Source organism: Monodelphis domestica, chromosome 4 (assembly GCF_027887165.1).
Source record: "Monodelphis domestica isolate mMonDom1 chromosome 4, mMonDom1.pri, whole genome shotgun sequence".
Classification (NCBI taxonomy): Eukaryota; Metazoa; Chordata; class Mammalia; order Didelphimorphia; family Didelphidae; genus Monodelphis; species Monodelphis domestica.
In genome coordinates this window covers 271,632,548-271,652,045 of record NC_077230.1, presented here as the reverse complement: position 1 = coordinate 271,652,045, position 19,498 = coordinate 271,632,548, and the positions used below count along the sequence as shown (strand labels likewise).

Genomic DNA, 19,498 nt, shown 5'->3' with positions numbered 1-19,498 from the left:
ATTATTTGAATTGGAGTTAGGAAGACCAAGGTTCAAATTTTACCTTAGACAATTACTAGCTCAGTAATCTTGGAGAAGCCACTTAAACTCTGTGGACCTTAATTCCTTTTCTAGAAAAAGACAGGCAGACTAGATGGTTTTAATAGTCCCTTGGAGTTCTAATTAAACAATAATGAGAGGATGGGAATGACTTTTTTTCTTCGTATTTTTAGATACTCATATTCATCCTTCAGTCTCCAGCTTTGATTTGTGAATTCTGTTGGAGCTGCCACTTTGGAGCAGCTGAGCTTTCCTGGGTGGATAATGTCGCTATGTCAGAAATAAGAAATGGTTCATATAGGGGTTCAGTGACTAGTTTTAGCTATTGAGTAAAAAGAAAATCAGTTGAATAAGAATTCTCACAGACTGAGCTATGCTTGGGAAGACTGAAGGAGTCATTTAATTCTTATTCTTATCATATATGCTTCTATTCAACCATATTTGGGTTTTTGTGATATTCCTCCTTTTGGTTCCTTCTCCCATCTATCTGACTTATTCTTCTCAAGTCTGTTTTTTCTCCTTTTGGATCATCATCCACATCATACTTACTAATTGCCCTCCCTCCGATTCCATCTTGAATGCACTTTTCTTTGCACTTTACATTTTCGTTCTTGTTTGACGTTTCAAATCACAGGCATTTAATTATCATTTTTATGTTAATTGATTAAAATCATTATATACAGCCTGAGTTTTTATCCTGAGTGTCATCGCAACATCACCAGTTGTCTTTCAGATACCTCAAATAAAATATCTCATAGGCTTCTGAAACTTAAGATGTCCAAAACAACTGATTATCTGCACCCTAAATAGTCACCTTTCTTCTAACTGATCCATTTCTGCTGAAAGTACCACCATCCTCTCACTCAAATTTACATTCTCATTCTCATTCTTAAATCTTTGCTGTCATCCCATATATCAAAACAGTGGCCAAATCTTGTTATTGTTAACTTTACAATATTTTTTTGACTTTTCCCCGCTCTTCATTTATGTATCAACAGATCTAATTTTGGTTCTGAATACCTCCTTATGTACCCCTTTACCTCAATTCCTGCAATAGCACTATTACTTGATGTCTCCCCAGGCCAATCTATCCTTTACAAAACTGCCAAAATCTTCTATTCAATAAACTCTATTACCTCTAGGATCAGGTACAACATTTTCCATTTATCATTTAACTCTCTTTACAACTTGACATCAGTCTATCTGAGCCAATCTCAATCAAACTCCTATTTAATGAACTCCATTTATGCTATCTATCTATCTATGTCACAAATTTGCATATTTTATATAATATGTGATATATATATATATATAATATGTGATATATGTGATAGTATAAAATACTTTGGATATATATATAATATATATATTAAATCTACACAATATATACACTTCCCATTTGTTATTTAAAGCCCGATATGAATATTATATGAACCTACTCTTCTATCCTTATTAGATATTGCTCCCTTTCATGCACACTATATTCTTCAGCAAGACTGGCTTTCTTAATTTTCTTCACACTTGACAGGTCATTTCCAGTTTCTACACCTTTGTACCACTTGCCTCCCATAATAGAAATATGCTCTCTTTTCACCTCTGCCTTTTAGAATCCCTATATTTTTGCATGGCTCCAATTAAGTACCATTTCTTCATGAAAACTTTTCTCACTTACATCCTGAGGTCATAATGTCTTTCCTCCAAAAGTATGTTCTATATATTTGATATAAGCACATGTTGTCTTTGACTACACACTAAGTTCATTCCAGCAGGAAATATTTAACTTTTCTCTCAGTCCTAGCACCTAGCACAGTGCCTAGAACATAGAAATCACTCAATGAATTTATTGTTCAATTGCCCTACTCCTCACTAGTCATAAGTCGTGAAGGGATAAGGAGACTGAGCAAACATTCAAAGAGCTTCTTGCTCCCATAGCTTTGGATTCAGAAAGACAAACCAGAGAATTTGAATTAACTACTCACTTTTCTATGCCAAGCCTTCACTCTCCTTAAAAAGGTACAAATGGAAAATGGTCTCAATGAGCTAATTGGTAACAATCTCTGGAACTGATTCTTCTACTTCTTTTGAGAAAACATAAACCTCAGTTTTGATTTTGCTGTTCTTTATTTTCAAAAATAGTTTTTGAAATCATTACCTCAGATCACTGTCTAATAAGTTAGAAGAGAAAACATAGCTTCTCAGTTTTATCAGAACAATTGGCTAATGTGACCATTTTTAAAATTCTGAATTAATAAAATAACTTATTAATATCACTGATTCATAACTTGAGCAGCAATGTAAAATGTGCCTAACTTACCACAACCCCTCCAATATTAACTCTTCAGTATGAGAGTTTGAATATTCATTTGCAGACTTCTTGAACATTTAGAGACAGTGAGTCCTCCAGGTATCACCTCACCAGTTATCCAACTGTGCTGGGAAGAAATCACTAGTGTTTGTTACTTCTCTTTTCACCTGGTATGCCCCTTTGTTCCTTTGTTTTTTTTAATATATTTCCTCTGTGGAGAAGAATTCCCTTCTGTAACCTAGCTCTTGGACTAATGCCAATGGGAGTAGGGAAGATTGAGTCAGACATATGGGACCAAAGTTTCAAGATGAATCTCTGACTAGCATCTCCCTTGAGATGAAATATCTCTTGAAAATTTGAAGGGTTAGGAAGAAAAAATACCCAGTAAGGTATTTTAGTTTATTCTTTCCTTCTTTTCTCTCTTGAATTTCTCTACTGGGCACTCATTGTGAAATCTAGTATTCACTGTGCTACCATTCTAGACTGCACAAGGAACCAACCACTTGTCTATAGTGTCAGCACTGCCATGAGACCTGTATGGCAAAAATACCTTGAAGAAATGGACCTGTGAGATCAATTTAAAAGTGGCATTTATGTAAACATCCTTAAAGAAATCTGAGTAAATAGTTGAGAAAAATTCTCTCAGTTCACATTAGTCAGAAATGCCAGATGTTCCTTTGTGTCCAAGGATGAATCCCAGGAACCAACTATATGCATGTACTTTTAACTATTGATAGAGATGAACATTATATGACAATAATAACCAATGGATTTCCTTAATCCTCTTTTGTAAGTATATTTAGGGTCTTAAGGTCATAGAATTACAAATTAATTTACTGATTAATCATTTCTCTTATTCTGCCCAAATTGCAATTTGCTGAGAATTCTGTCTATAGAATCTCCAACAAATAATCATCTAAACTTGAGTGGAAAACCTTTAGTGAGGAAGAATGTGTTTTCCTATAAGGCGGTTTATTCCATTTTTGTTTTTCTTGAGTTGTTTCAGTCAGATCCAACTCTTTGTGACCTCATTTGGAATTTTCTTGCTAAAGATACAGGCATGGTTTGCCACTTCTTTCTCCAGCTCATTTGATAGATGAAGACCTGAGGCAAATAGGGTTAAGTGACTTTCCCAGAATCACACAGCTAGGAAGTGTCCAAGGCCACATTTAAACTAAGAAAGCTATCTTCCAAACATGAGGGAGGCAATCTATCCACTACACCACCTGTGCAGTGTTCCCTCTATCTGCCCTATTACACTGTTGGATAGTTTCATTTCTGAGTCTTCTTGTCTGTAACTTCCACTCACACTTTTAATCTAGCGCCCTGGGGCCAAATTAAACAAATCTAATTTCATATAGTAGCCTTTCAGTCATGAGAAGGCAGCTCTCTTGGAGGCAGCTGTGTTGCTAGGTGGGTTGCAGGCCCAGAGATGAGAGGTCCAAGGTTCAAACACTCTCTAACTGTATGACCCTGGGCAAGTCACTTAACTTCCATTGCATAGCCCTCACTATTTTTCTGCCTTGGAACCAATAGACAGTATTGACTCTAAGATGGAAGGTAAGAGTTAAAAAAAATAAGAAAACAAAAGAAGACAACTCTCTTAATACCCCTCAAATCTTCTCTACTCCAGGATAAACATCTGCTTTCCAGCTCCTGTTATTTCAATGTCTTCACATAGAATAATCTTGAGTCCTCTCACTATTTCAGTTATATTCCTTTGAGGATCCTCTAGTTTATTAGTTTCCTCCCTAAAATATGACAGTTGAAACTGAGACCAGTCCTTCAGAGGTGGTCTGATCAGGGCAGAGAGCAGTGGTTCAATCACCACTTTGGGCTTAGATACTATGTCTCTTTTAGTGTAGTCTAAATATAGTATTGATATTTTGGTTGCTATTTTGGACTACTGAGTAATATAAAGCTTGCAGCTCAGTAATACCTTGATATTCTTCTTTAGAAAAACTTTAGCTTAAATGTGTTTCCTTCTTGAAAGTTTTTATGGTAAAGTCCTTCAGGATGCCTTATTTTAGCTAACCTTGGATGTTTGCCCAGTGAACAGCAAATGATCAGCAGATGGTGGGGGTGCCAAGTCCCTTCCCCATAGAAGTTTCTTCCTGATATGATTATTTCAAGAATTGTTCTAGAAGCAAGACCATTCCTGGGACTCTTGGGTTCACCAGCCTATTTGTGGCAACTGGTTAGTGGTTAGTTGGAATTATTGGCATAAATGGACTTTCTGCCACTCAGGTGGGACAAACAGCAGTTGGAATGTTAGAGAGAAGATATTGAAAAGAATGACAGTTGGTGGGGGGAGGGACAACTGGGAGTGGCAGTTGGTCTCCTGACAGACTCTCTCTTCCTGGTCCTCAGACTGGAAGGAGCCTCTCTCTCCCCATCTCATGATAGAAGAGCCCCTATTCATGATTTTCCCAACTGTGTGCTCTACCTGGATTCCTGTGATTGTGTCATTGAACAAAAGGATTTAAGTGGAGAGGTTTGAACTGTAAGGCCGGTCTTTAGGGGCATTATCCCAAAGAGACAGGCCAAAATAGCTCTGAAAAGCAGAACCATTTTTTCCCTCTTGCTGTTTACTGCTAAAGATTTTGAACTTAAGAAAATTAGCACAGATTAGCATAGACAGGAATAAAAGAAACCTTCCACCAGCCTGCAAGGCCTGGCCTCAGCTCAAAAGCTGAGAGACTCAAAGCCAATTTAGGGAAATCCCGATTCCCTCTTCCCTGATATTTTCCGAATGCAAATGTGTTATTAAATTCATCTTGAGTTAAATAACCCCAGTCAGATAAAAGGACTATCATTTCAGGAGAACATAAAGGGAGCTAAACCTCAGGAGAGCCATTCAGCCATAAATGGTCTTTATCAGACCCCTGCCAGCTGACTTTAGTCTGGGAGAAGACTTTTCCCTCATAGGGGTCCGTGCTTACCTGCTCTGGGGTATCTCCAACATCAGTCAATAGAGAAGATATCCCCTCAGGCTATCATAGGTGGCCCCATTTCTGGGAACACCATTTTTAAAAGATAGCCTCTCAGCAGGGGGTATCTCTCACCTTTTACCTCACCAGCAGCCATATTCCCTCTGACACTTCAACTTTTCCATTCCCTGTTACAAAACCTTCCTTAGCCCCTGTCCTTCTTCTGTCCCACCAATTGCTTTAACTATTACAGTTTTGGCAAAGTCAACTAGGTTTTCTGGCCTATTTTGCCAAAAATTGGGGTAAAAGAAGACAGAGTTATCAGAGAAGTTTCAGAGAAATTGAGCCTATATACATTTCAAAAGCCTGTGTGACTGTGGAAAGTAGCCATTTCAAGAGCTGTGTTGAGTATAGCTGATCTGCCTAGCAACACCACAGTCAATAAGAAACCATTCCTGCTGAAGGGAGGAGGCAACTCTTAAAGGGCCAGACTTAAAAACATTTTTCCTTTTCAAAAGGTTTTTCAAGAAACAAGATGGAAAAGAAATTATTACTTGCTATGGGTTATATAGCCTTGATTGGACATTTATATGTCTTACAATTTATTTTTTGTCAAGATTCCACATTAAATTTATTTATTTTTTGCTTAAAATCTATGAAAGCTTTCAATGGCTGAATATTAGTGTAGATCTCTTGATTTCATTCATTATCACATATGCTGGAGCATTATTCCCCTTAATCCAATTATACTATGCCCTTAAAAAAGGTGTGCATCTAATTTATGTGCAAAAAGCAAAAGACAATGAGATGGCAATGATGATTTTTGCCATGAGGGAGGGGATGAGACAAGTAAAGCAAATGTTTAAGCAACCATCTGAGGAGAAACAAAGTTGCAAAGATATTAACTCACAATAAGACATACCTAAAAATAACCTTGTAACTAAGTAAGAAAAGGCAGATGGGGCTGAAGGGGGAATACCAATATTGCCACAAATAAGCCTACAACCAGGCAGCAGCATAATTCATATTAAAACACATAAGCCTTTTATAGCAGCAGACTTTGAATGTCTGAAAAAACAGATGCCTTCCTGGTTTTCATAACCTGTGTGATGTTTGAAAGAATTTAAAAGATGTGAATCTTAAAACTGCTCAAACTCTACCTTAAAACATTTGGTTAAGGTTATTTCCCATTTAAACAATGGAGGTACCTGATCAGTAATGTATTGAGAACTTAACCTTATCCACCCATATTGCATACCTTAAGGGGAAGATAAAGTTGTAAAACTCCTTACTGAACAATGAAAAAATCCCCAACCCATACTTATAGTGAGGCCAAGCCCTTAAGGTAGGTCTATTTTTAGATCTAATACAAAAGGGTTCTAAGTACCTATGAAGGTCAAATTAATCACTAAAAGGACAAGTTTACCAAAGAGATGTGAAATACTCATAAGTTTTAGTCTACCCAGAGAAGGTGATAACAAGATATGAATTAAGAAGGATATGGAAGCATGGTCAACATTTGAAAGGCTTAGACAATCAGATAATGAGACACCCTCACAATTCATGGATAAGCTCAAAGAGCTTAAGGGTCAATATGTAGACCTTGACTTTTCTAAAGTCAAAGATGTTAAGCAAATAGACAGTTTATCAACAACTCTTGTAAGTAGTCTAAGATTATTTTAATATGCATTGCCCATGGTGGCTTCAGATGGACCTTGAAGAGTTGAGAAACACTGCTTCTTATGTCTTTAAAGGCCAAAAGGAAAAACAGGAAGAGGCTAATAATATCATAGAAACCTTGAGAAAACAAATATGGCTTCTCTTATGTAGCTCTGAAAGGAGATGTTTGTTTTCCACTTGACATGTTTCAGCGCTTGGTGAGGCCAAGAGTAAATCATCCATATACTGAATTTAAAAACTGTATTTAAATTTTATGGCTCTTACCACTAACAAGCAATTGAGAGCCATTCTTGGAGTAACGGGATTTTGTCGGCAGTGGATCCCTTGCTATGCTATTAATTCCCTTGTAGCACTTACAAAAAAACTCAGTCCCTGAGCCACTTAAATTGAAAACAGAACACCTAACAACTCTTTCCAATTTAAAACAAGCTATCCTGTTGGCCTCTGCTCTAGGCATATCAAATTATGTTAAATTATGTTAAACCATTGCTCTCATATGTCCATGAACAAAAAGGCTTCAGATGTTCTAACTCAATGTTTGTGACCTGCTCACCACCCAGTAGCCTATTATTCAGCCCAGCTTGACCGAGTAGGTGTTGGAGCACCATACCTTAGAGGAGTAGCTGCTACAGCTTTACTGGTAACCAAATATGCTGATCTGGTATTGGGATTCCCTCTGACCATCATGTGCCCACCTGAGGTTGAGGCATTGTTACTAAGACATAGGACACAGGCATTTACTGACCAATGAATTACTAGGTATGAGATAACCTTTATTAAATAATGAAGATATCACACTAAAACCCTGTGGAGTTCTTGATCCTGTAACATTGCTCCCTGATTTACCAATTTCTGGAGAGCCTTTACATGATTGTACATCTTTAGTGTCCATTGTTGATAAACTTCATAATGATTTTTGGACACTCCTTTGAATGATTCCTATTTAATATTATTTACAGATGGTTCTTCATTTATGAAGGATTGTGTGAGCTATATAGGAGCTTCAGTAGTTACTGAATTTGAAACTTGTCCTCAAATGTAAGCACACAGAGTACAGAACTCACAGATTTGAAACAAGCCTGTATGATTGCATAGGATAAAAGAATCACAATTTACACAGACTCCCGCTATGCCTTTGGCATATGTCATGCTGTTGGCATGCTATGGCTTCAGAGGGGATTCTTAACATCAGCTGGAAAAAGTATTGCCAATGCAGACCTTATTACTGAACTTCTTTCTGACATCCGGCTCCCCAAAACTAAAGCTGTTATTTACTGCTCTGAACATACAGGTAGCACTGACCCTGTCTCCAGGGGAAATAATCAAGCAGATATCAGAGCAAAACTAACAGCCTTAGAAGGCCCTGAATTAATTATGCCACTAACAATTACTGATGATTTAAATCTATCTCTTTCTGATAATGACAAGGAAGTGGAAAAATGGAAGCAGAAATTTAAAGCAAAACAGATAAATGGAGTATGGGTATCATCAGATGGCAAACTCTTACTCCCTAGAGCTTTCTATAACCAAATTTGTCACTCTATTCAAAAACATGGTCATTTTGGCACCCAAAGTATTGTAGACTTTGTTAAAAGAGTATGGATAGCACCTGGAATAACTACAATTGCCTCCAAAGTATGTACAGCTTATCCTACCTGCCAGGCCTTTAATCAACATGCCTTTTGAGGAAAAGCCTTTAGTGGAAGTCCTCTTGCTTACACACCATTTGAGCACCTACAAATTGACTTTATCTCTATGCCAAAAATGGTACAGTATAAATTTTGTCTGTTCATAGTTGATCAACTGACCAGGTGACCTGAAGTATTTCCTACTGCTCATGCTCTAGCAGCTTTTGTTGCTAAACTCCTTTTGAAAGAAATTATTCCTTGTTTTGGCCTGCCAGCATGTATTGATTCAGATAAAGGAACTCATTTTACCAATTTGGTGTTATCTCAAATTTATTCATGTCTGGGATTAACTCCTAAATTTCATACATCATATCATCCCCAGAGGTCTGGTCAAGTTGAATGAATGAATAAAGAACTTAATACCATGATTTTCAAATTATGCATGGAGACTCATTTAAAGTGCCCTGAAATGCTACCTCTGGCCTTATTTTTATCTCAGAAGCAGACCTAGAGGTGATTTACACATCTCACCATTTGAGATGCTATTTGGTCATCCACCTATTCAGGCACAACCATTTGCCACTGCCTATACCTCACTGTTAGGAGGGAATACAATCATTGCTACATATATCAGACAATTACAAACAAAATTGAAAGAATTCCACAACTCTGGAGCTGCCGTTCAAGCAGGCCCCATTGATTTCTCGATTCATGATTTAAACACAGATGATAGTGTGTACATAGAGAATTTCAAACATACTGGGTCAAATGAACCTGCTTATGATGGACCATTCCAGGTCCTATTAACTATATCAACAGCCATAAAAATTGGAGAGAGGGACTCATGGATTCATTATAGCCATGTAAAATGAATACCTTCTGTTGATGTTAAATAATTGCTTGCACCAATTGTATTTGACTATTAATTGTGATTGGACATCTTTATTACAAGATTTGTACTATTTTGTTGCACTTTATTTGATTGGTCCTTGTATTTGCACAAATTGCCTTGTAGAGCAACACATGTACCACTTCATAGAAGAAAATCTGTATTAGTGACCTCTATTGATCCAATATGCCTTCTGTAACATTTTGTGCCTTAATATTTTTTTTACTATTACTTTATTTTCTTGAATGTATTATTGTTTTGTCTACTTCATTTGCAGTCACATTGTTTTATCTGCCTTATTTGCAGTCACATTGTTGATCATAGAAAGTCAAAAAGGAAATTAATCTTATTTTTTGAAAACTAGTCCCTATACTTTACTTCTGTAATTGTGAAATATACATAATTTTAACATTTTATTTTCTTCCTACATGAATGATACAATATTTTATTTTTCCCTTCTTTTCTCATTTTTGCCTTTGAAAAACATCACTAGTATTGAAAAAATGTTGACTATTTTTACTTTTTGCAATAACATAACATAAGATGTCTTTTTACCTGTCATATTAAAAAAAATACCTAAAAACCTTTGGACTATGGCAACCTGCTACTAGTTATTTAACTATTATGAGACTTTTGCTCAATGACTATGTCTAATCCAAGGACAAATGGACCACAAAGGAGCACAGAACTTGACTTGCAAAGTGCCAAAAAAGCACAAAAAGGTGTAAGAAACCAATCCTATGGGAACTGATGACATTCTGCACAAAAGGCAAAATGACTTGATCATGTATGAGACTTGAGGTTGCGGCTATTTAACATGTGTTAAATGCAGGACTTCCTTGTACCACACTATATCAAGCATATGACATCATTTGCTCTGGTTCCATTATACCAACAAATACAAAGAAAAGGGTTGAACCAGGAAACTCTATTTCTCATATGTCTTGAGATCTAGTCTCTTTTTCTATTTTCTCTCATGTTGCAACATCATACTGTAGTCCAGACTGCTAAATTGGGTTAGTGACTAATTGTTGTATGCTTATGGGACATGAATCACTACAAGAACCTTTTGGGAGTTGTGATTTTTTTCTTTTTTTTTCCTTCTTCCCAGAATTTTTTTTCAAGTTTTCTTTTTTATAATTTTTTATCTAACTCAGAATTATTTTTAATTTTAATTTCTTTGATTCCTTGATGATTTTTGATACTTGATTCATGTGTCTAATGACTCGATCACTTATCCCTGTGTAATTCCTGCATCTATCTCTGTGTCCTCCTCAAGGGGGGAACATATTATTATTTTCCTCAGGGGGGACTATGTTATTGTTGTGAACTTTGACTTGAATTTGAGCCAAATTTAGAACAAGAGACTACCTCCCAGAATCTAGAAGGCACTGTGAAGATTCCTGTAGAGACCACATGCTGTACCAGAAGATCCAGAGTGAACTCTGAGATATGGAAAATTTGAACTTTGGGGGGTTGAATGTTTTTGTTTTGAATGTACACTCTTATGCCAAAGAGGACTGCCCCCTAATTGACTTTTTCTCAATGCACCTCCTATTTGCTTTGTTCCTTTTCCCTTTTATTTTTCTCTTATCTCTAAATTATTATAATTTCCCTTTAAAAGCTGTAGCATTTGTTTATACCTCTAGTTAAAGATATATGTTAGTTATATTTTCATGGTCCATTGGGGAGACTGGTTTCCCAAAGGATCACAGGGGGATGTGTTGATTTAGAATCTTGGACCCTAGAGACTATGTTTCCCATGATCCTGTTTGTGTGTCTCCTTATGTGGGAGAATTCTGAGGTTTTTATTTTTTTTCTGCCAACACGCTCTCTCTGGATCCATGGTGGAGGAGGGAGGAGAGGCTCTTGGATTTTTTGCTAGCCTTACTTCCTTATACTTCAAGTTAAATATTTAATAAATATTATTATATATAATACTTGGAGTATTGGATATTAATTTTAATCTTCACACAAACTTTAAACTTATTAGGACATTATAACTTAAAAAGCAAAGAACATGAAAGATTAGATCCAAGCAACATTGAATTGCAACATGTCTCAGCACAAGGCAAAGGTAACTTAGTAGAAAGGGAAGAATATACTTTAGAAACAGAAAGTATAGAACAAATAGTAAAACCAAAAACAGAATCATATGGGACACAAATAGTAGAGGGTTCTAAAGATTCTAAAAAAAACTGCAAATGAATTAATTGAAGCACATGAGAAAACAACAAAATGGTCCAAGGGGGAGGAAAATACAATAACAGCAAACATTCAAATTAGCAGACTTCCTGGAGAAAATGATACTGAAAGCAGGGATGATATTACAAAAGAACATAGCAATGACATAATAGAAAAGTAATCCTTAAATCTTTATGTCAAAGAATTACAACCAATAGCAACTGCACACACACAAAAAATCAAACACAAACATTATCACAGCATCCTTAAGTCTCCATGATAATGCAATTCCATTGCAAACTGATGATGGATTGCAAAATGAATGTTCAAGGCAACAGGAGAAGTCTGAAACTGAAGAACAAAACTGGGATATGATAGCAGACCCACAGGAAGGAAGAAACACACAAGAACCAAATTTATCCACACATAACACAGAGTTACAGCATACTACTGGACAAGAGCTAGCAAAAGACTTGGGAAATATAGAAATCACTGAGCAAGAGTCAGAGCAAGACACGAATCACACAAAACCACTATATGCAATGATATTTGGCTCAGACAGTGAGAAAGACCAAGAACCTTATGAATATATCAAACTTTACAATCAAGATCACAAAACTTTACAAGAGTGGGAGACAGATGATTACATTAACAACTCAAATCAAGAACAACTGATCCAAAGAGTTAGTTCAGGGCTTAGAAAACATAAATTCATTAGAAGAAATGATGGCGACATTGGGAATCAGGAATTATCAAGAACTTTATTAAAAGTTTGAGGTTGAGGAAGAAGACACTGAATTAGAAGTAAAACAAAATTATATAACTGAGAAAACAGAGGGAGAAACAAACAACATAATGATCCTATCACACCTTCCTTTCTCTGACTTAGAAATTCTCACAAACCAGATTGTCTACTAACAAAATATATACAAGCTTTACAAACAAGAACAACAGAGTTGCACAAAATGGGCTTGATACAGAAAGCAGTACCCCTGGATTACAATTGTACAACATCAAACCAGGAGATAAAGTATACTTAAAAAATTTCAATAGAACATTGGCTAAAATATTGCAGGGAAAGACTCATGGTTCCACTGTTCTCACATAAAACCAGAAAAATCCAACATCACTGTAACAGACATAGAAGAAGAAAAGAGTTACACAAAAGATAGTGCTGTGAAATGAAAACTGGTTAACATTGTCTTAAAAAAATTAAAAAAAAGAAGACATGAGGGAAGGGATGTACCCCGGGGAGAGGCTTGGACCCAGAGGTATGGAGACAGGGAAAGGGAACAGGGAGAAGAACCCCAATTCTCTCACAAAGTGGGGTGCAGGGGAGACAGCAGATGTAATGGCTTGGCTCAGAGAGAGGAGAGGGGGTTTGAAGATTTTCTCTCCCTTCTGCCTTCCCTCCTTAGCTAAAGCTGCTGTCCCAATTCACTCTTGTCCCTCTTGCTCCCCACCAATACTCGAGACCAAAAAGGTCTCCCCTTGATCCGTTCACACACACTCAGCTTGGGGAACAGATAACTTTTAATGTCAACTCAATCAGGTAATACAAAAGGAATAATGGGCAGGGAATAATGGGAAAAGAAAAGTGGGAAAAGGGGGTCCCTGTCTTTATCTAAACCCTTTTTCCTCCCTCCTCAAGTTTTGGGGGGAAACTAACACAGATTACCATAGACAGGAATAAAAGAAAACCCTCCACCAGCCTTCAAGGCCTGGCCTCAGCTCAAAAGCTGAGAGAGACTCAAACCCAATTTAGGGAAATCCCAATTTCCTCTTCCCTGATATCTTCCCAATTCAAACTTGTAATTAAATTAATCTTGAGTTAAATAACCTCTAGTCAAATAAGAGGACTATCACTTCAGGGGGACATAAAGGGAGCTGAAACTCAGGACAGCCATTCAACCATAAATAGTCCTTATCAGACCCCTGCTGCTGCAGTCAGGGTCCAGCCCCACCCGCGACACCAGGGTTCCCAACTGGTGGCGAACGATCAGTCAAAATAAATAACAAACGGAAGACAGCTTAATCATTACTGCCATTGGGACTGCTTTGCATCTGATAGTTGCTCCACTTTCCCAATGTCTGATCTTTATTTTTATACCCATTCTTTTGGCACACATATACACAAAATCAAAGAGAGATAATTGGAAAAGTGGTACATCAACTTTTAGTAAATCACTTGATTAACTTTCTATATTCTTGTATTGTGATTACAGACAAAATAAAGTTTGCACACAAGATACATGAATTCATTACAGGTGGCTTACTAGGGAGTTTTGAGTTACTGATTTATGCAATTGAGTCACTGAGGTATATTGAAGCTTAGTCTACCTGTGCTGTACCTGTACCTATTGTATGGACCTCTATGATTGATTTGTATGCTGGCTTCATGAGAATAGGCTTCTGTATGTGGGAAAGTTTTTGGCTTGACCTGTAACTGTGGTTTCACTGGGAATTATGCACCTAAATAAAAGCTAACTCATGATAGTCTTTTTGGGATTGGGTTTAAGGGTCTGATCTTTTGGTGATGTTTTGGAGAATTAGGCTACAGATGTATTGCTCTTGTATTATTTCTTTTGAGACTAGGGGGAATAATAATCGTGTCAGTTCATAGGTAAGGGGTATTTGTGAAAGAAGTCATGCAAGGGGGATAGAATGGGAAGTCACATCTCGCCAAGGACCACTCTGTGGTCTCCCAGGCTACCACGCGTGACTCTGTCAAGGCGTCATGGACTGATGGCCCCCAGCACCCTGCCAGGAGTCTTTGGTCTGAGGGGAGGCTTGTCCCTCAGGGAATCCATGCTTATCTTCTCTGGGGTACCTTCAATATCAATCAATAGAGAAGACATCCCCTCAGGCTATCATAGCTGACCCATTCCTGGGAACCAAATTTTTCAAAGATAGCCTCTTGGCAGAAAGAATCTCTCTCCTTTTACCTCACTATCAGCCATATTCTCTCTGACCCTTCAACTCCTCCATTCCCTGTTACAAAACCTTCCTTATTTCCTGTCTCTCTTCTGTCCCTACAATTCCTTAAATATTACACTAGGGGACTGCTTCCCTAAGTAATGGCTTTGTGGATTATTGCAGTATCAAAGCAAGTATATGAAATGTCCATATATTCCCAGGACTCTTGCATTCATGGTCTTGGCTTGTCTTCATTAAGGTCTAAAGGAAGATGAGAGTCAAGAAAAAGGCAGAAATGTGTTTCCTGTGGCAATCTTTTTTTCACTTCCCTCAAGGGCTTCTACTTCAACCAAGTCTCCTTATCTGCCTTGTGACTATATGTTTACATTAACTATTAAATTGTCATCCTACTGGGTGCTATGGAAGAAATAAATCTCATACTTGCCCTTTAATATAAAAACTGATTGTTTTACATATAACTTTCAATGAAAGTTAACACACTTTTATTAACCACCTGATGTATCCAAGACACTGGACAGTATTGGAAGCATAAAGGTGAATAAAGACATATACTCTGTTCTTAATTAAAATTGCAAAAGGAAGAAGTAGCTAGGCAAATAACTATAGTATTAGTTAGAATATGATTAACTATATGATGAGGAATATAATGCAAATATGTATATAATCAAACAATGTGGAAAAGAGATGTAAGGAGAGATCATTTCTAAAAAGGATATTAGCAAAGATTTCTCAGAGTGGGGTGGGGATGTACCTGTTCTAGGTCTTGAAGATAAGATTTCAATAAAAATAAATATGGGTGAAGGTGCCCCTTCCAGAGAGTCAGAAAAGGGAAGAATGAGAAGGAGGAACATGGACTATTATAATTTGATTAGACATAGAATCTGTGAAGCAGACCCATGGGAAACAAGGCTAGAGATGTAGTTTGAAGATGGATTGAGATTGAGATGGATGTGAATGCCAGACTGAGGACTCTATAATTTGTGCAATAGGTAATAGTTTGATACTGAACTCTTAATTGCATGACATGGTCAGACTATGGTTGTTTTGTGTAGGAATAGTCATTGATCATGGACCATTTGCCTTACCATTGCTCTCCAAGCCCCATCATGCACTTCCATCTGCCCTGATGTTTTATTCTTTAGCCCACTCAGAAGCTCCATATGACTTGATGTTTAACATTATATTCTAAATTTCTTACTAATAGGGAATAATTTTTTTTCTATTCTATGATTTTCTGTTGTAAGACTTCAACTCATATAACATGGGCCTGGAGTAGCTATCTCTTCTGTAAGAATTCATGCCTCTTATAAATAAATTTGGATACCTAATTAGTCTCTAGTTTGTCTTGTTCACTTCATCCTACTCTCACTCTGCCAGCTGTAAATTCTCAGAGAAGGACAACCGTACATAGTTATATTCAAACTCTTTCATAATTCTATTGATAACTTTATTTGGGGGGAACATATACTAATCACCCCCTAAGTCTGAAGGTATCATGAAGCTAATGATGCTTCTAGATATTAAACATAATTATTTACTTAATAAGACAAATGAAAGAATAACTTCACAATTACTCATATGTGAAAGCAAATTTAATAAGATATCATAATGTACATGTAAATCTGGCTCATATTCTTCTACCAACATGCCCAATATTTATATTTATGGAAGAAAGTAGTCACACAAAGGAACATAAAGGCACAGGAGTCAGGAAAACTCTCTACATGCCATAACATACTTAAAACAGACAATTTTCACCACCTGTTTCTATCTTGAGAATTTTCCAAAGGGGTTCCTTAAGAAATGTGGTTTTATTATTGAATAGATGCTTTCACTTGTAGCTAAGTTGAGTTGTCCCATACGGTGTTTGACAATTAACATGACATGAAGGGAGACAAACTAATCAGTCCACTTAGATGATTTCTCTGATTCTCTGCCTCCAAACTGTTCATTGCTCAGCAGCACTTACTCTGGAACAACTATAGTATTTATCACTTTCAAGTTGAAGATTAGTTGATGCAGTTCCTAGATAAGTGCTTTCATTTCTCCCATAATTTTTACTGGGTTCAGTCTCTCTGTCCATTTTGTGAATATCTTCACCATTGCATATGATTAGCAATAAAATTTTATTGTGCACATAATAGCATAAATTACATCTGTCCCAGAACCAAGAAAGCATCTGTATTACCCTTATATATTATTGAATATTTAAAATTAAGAGAAAAAATCAAATCTGAAAATCAAGTTAAAATAATTATTTCTGTCAGAACTGTAAGCAGACCATGTTTTGAAAAATTGAACCATCACTGTCTTTAGTTTTATGCATAGAAAATGTTTAATACTAATTTGTTAAATTTAAATGAATTAAAGACATTTAGATACCAAAGTGACACAATAGAAAAATGAACAATAGGTGATGTGGGACATAAAAAAAAAATTCATTGAAGCACAAAACCTAACTAAGAGCCAAAAAGACAGATCAAGGTAAATGGGATTACTAACTGGATGGTAGGTCAAGGTGAATGACAATACCAATCTGAGAGACATATTGGCACAATAGAAATAGTGTTAGTTCTGGAATCAGAGGCAGGGTTCATATTCAACCTTAGTGTTACCAGAACTCTTTAGAACAAGATATTTTAAAATGCTGGGTCTAAAATCCCTCTTTTTAAAAATCAGGGACTGCAGTTACATGGAGTCAGAAGTCTCTTCCTCCTTTAAAACTGAAATTTTCAAGTAAATTGAGGCAGCAAAGTGGCATAATGGATAATGTTTGACTTAAAGTCAGAAAGACTTGAATTCAAATTCTACCTTCAGTTGTTACCAGCTGGGTAATTATTTAACCTTGTTTCATGTTCAGTTTCTTCATCTTTACAATGGGAATAATGATGCATCTATTTTACAAGGTTGTTGTGAAGATCAAATGAGCTAGCATATGTGAATGACTTCATAAACCTTGTATTCTATACAAATGTTAGCCATTAAATTTTGATAAGGGGTGAGTTACAACAACACAAGAATATTACAGACTTCTGGGCTCCAGAGAATGGCTGACTACGGTACTATTTGGCTCTGCAACTGCTTGCAACCACTTTGATTTAATACATGATACTTATCATTTTACTATTAATAGATCTCTATTTGATGACTACAAAATTATGCATAAATTGTAAATGAGAGGGAGTACGAAAAATCAAAAGGAGATGATAGGAAAGGGGAAGGAGAATGTCAGTCTATCCTGTCACATGAGGACAGAAGATAAAGTTCCTCCAAAGTAAAACAATATGAGCAAAGTTTTTGATGCTTTCACTATGAACTTTTTCCTCTTCATGAGAACTTCCTTCTCTCCAGCATCTTCTTCAGGGCAACCTTGACATCTTTATTCCTCAGGCTATAGATCAGGGGATTCAGCATAGGCATTACTATGGTGTAAAACACAGAGGACACTTTCCCCTGCTCCATGGAGTTGCTAGAAGAAGGTTGAAGATACATGATTCCGGCTGAACCAAAAAATAGAGCAACACCCATGATGTGGGAGCTGCAAGTGCCAAAGGCTTTGGATCTTCCCTCTATGGACTGGATACGGAAGATGCTGATGAGGATGACAGCATAAGAGCTAAAGATGGTGAGGGTTGGGATAAAGAAGTTAAATAAAGTGAAAGCAAGAATCACTACTTCATTAATGTAGGTGCTGGAGCAGGCAAGCTTCAAGAGGGGAAGAAGATCACAAAAGAAATTATTGACAATATTGTCTTTGCAGAAGTAAACTCTAAGCACACAGCCAGTGTGAACTGTGGCACCGAACACAGCTATTATACCCACTCCACCCACTAGGCAGAAACAGACCTTATGGGGCATGATGACATTATAGAGTAGAGGGCTACAGACAGCAACATAACGATCATATGCCATCACAGCCAACATGTGGCACTCCGCTATAGCAAATATAAGGAAGAAATAGAGCTGGGTAATGCACTCTGGATAAGAGATGATATTATACTCTGACACAAATTTCACCAGCATTTTGGGTGTGATTATAGTGGAGTGACAGAGGTCAATGAAGGACAAGCTACTGAGAAAATAGTACATGGGGGTGTGAAGATGGGAACTAAGCATAATCAATATGATCATGCCCAAGTTCCCCACCACAGTGATCACATAAATGCCAAGGAAAAGGAAGAAGAGGGGCAGCTGGATTTCTGGCCAATCGGTTAGCCCCGAAAGCATAAATTCAGTCACTGGGGAGTTATTTCTCATGGCCATCCTCTGGGACAGGATCTGTAGGGATAGGAAAGAAGTACCACTTTAGAGAGACTCCTAGTTATTACCCTACCCATCAGTCTCATAAAATAGAGTAGACTCATATCCCTGTTCTTTCTTAGTTCCTTTGAATCTAGCTCATACCACTATACACCAAATAATTATTCAAAATGCATAGTAATATTTGATATGTATGCTGTGCCTAACTTTGTGTTAGAAAAGTAAAGATATATTTTCTGGGAAATGGAAGGCAGCTTCCAAGAACACATTGAGAAATAATCTGGTATAGAATATGGGATGTTTTGATTTGGAAGTAGGAAGACCTAGACAATTTGCTTAGACACCTGAGACACCTTAGACAATTACTAGCTCAGTAATCTTGGAGAAGTCACTTAAACTCTGTGGACCTTAGTTCCTTTCCTAGAAAAGGCAGACATCAGACTAGATGGCTTTGATAGTTCTTTGCAGTTTTTATCATACACTAATTAGGGGATAGGAATGACTTTTTTAATTGGTATTTTTAGATACTCATATTCATCCTTCAGCTTCCAGCTTTGGTTTGTGAATTCTGTTGGAGCTGCCACTAATTGGGGGCTGAACTTTCCTGGGTGGGACAATTTCTCTATGTCAGAAATAAGACATGGTG

General features: G+C 36.9%; 1 protein-coding gene across 1 annotated transcript; it reads right to left on the bottom strand.

The window, feature by feature from the left end:
* Positions 1 to 17,919: 17,919 nt before the first annotated feature.
* On the bottom strand, positions 17,920 to 18,864 carry LOC100016661 (olfactory receptor 8G1). The gene has a single exon (XM_001370410.3). It carries the CDS (start codon positions 18,853 to 18,855, stop codon positions 17,920 to 17,922), a length of 936 nt encoding a protein of 311 aa, XP_001370447.3. The 5' UTR covers positions 18,856 to 18,864.
* Positions 18,865 to 19,498: the final 634 nt, after the last annotated feature.

What these genes read in the sequence shown, in the direction of transcription:
- LOC100016661 (XM_001370410.3), bottom strand. Translation starts at nt 18,855, where the DNA reads ATGGCCATGAGAAATAACTCCCCAGTGACTGAATTTATGCTTTCGGGG.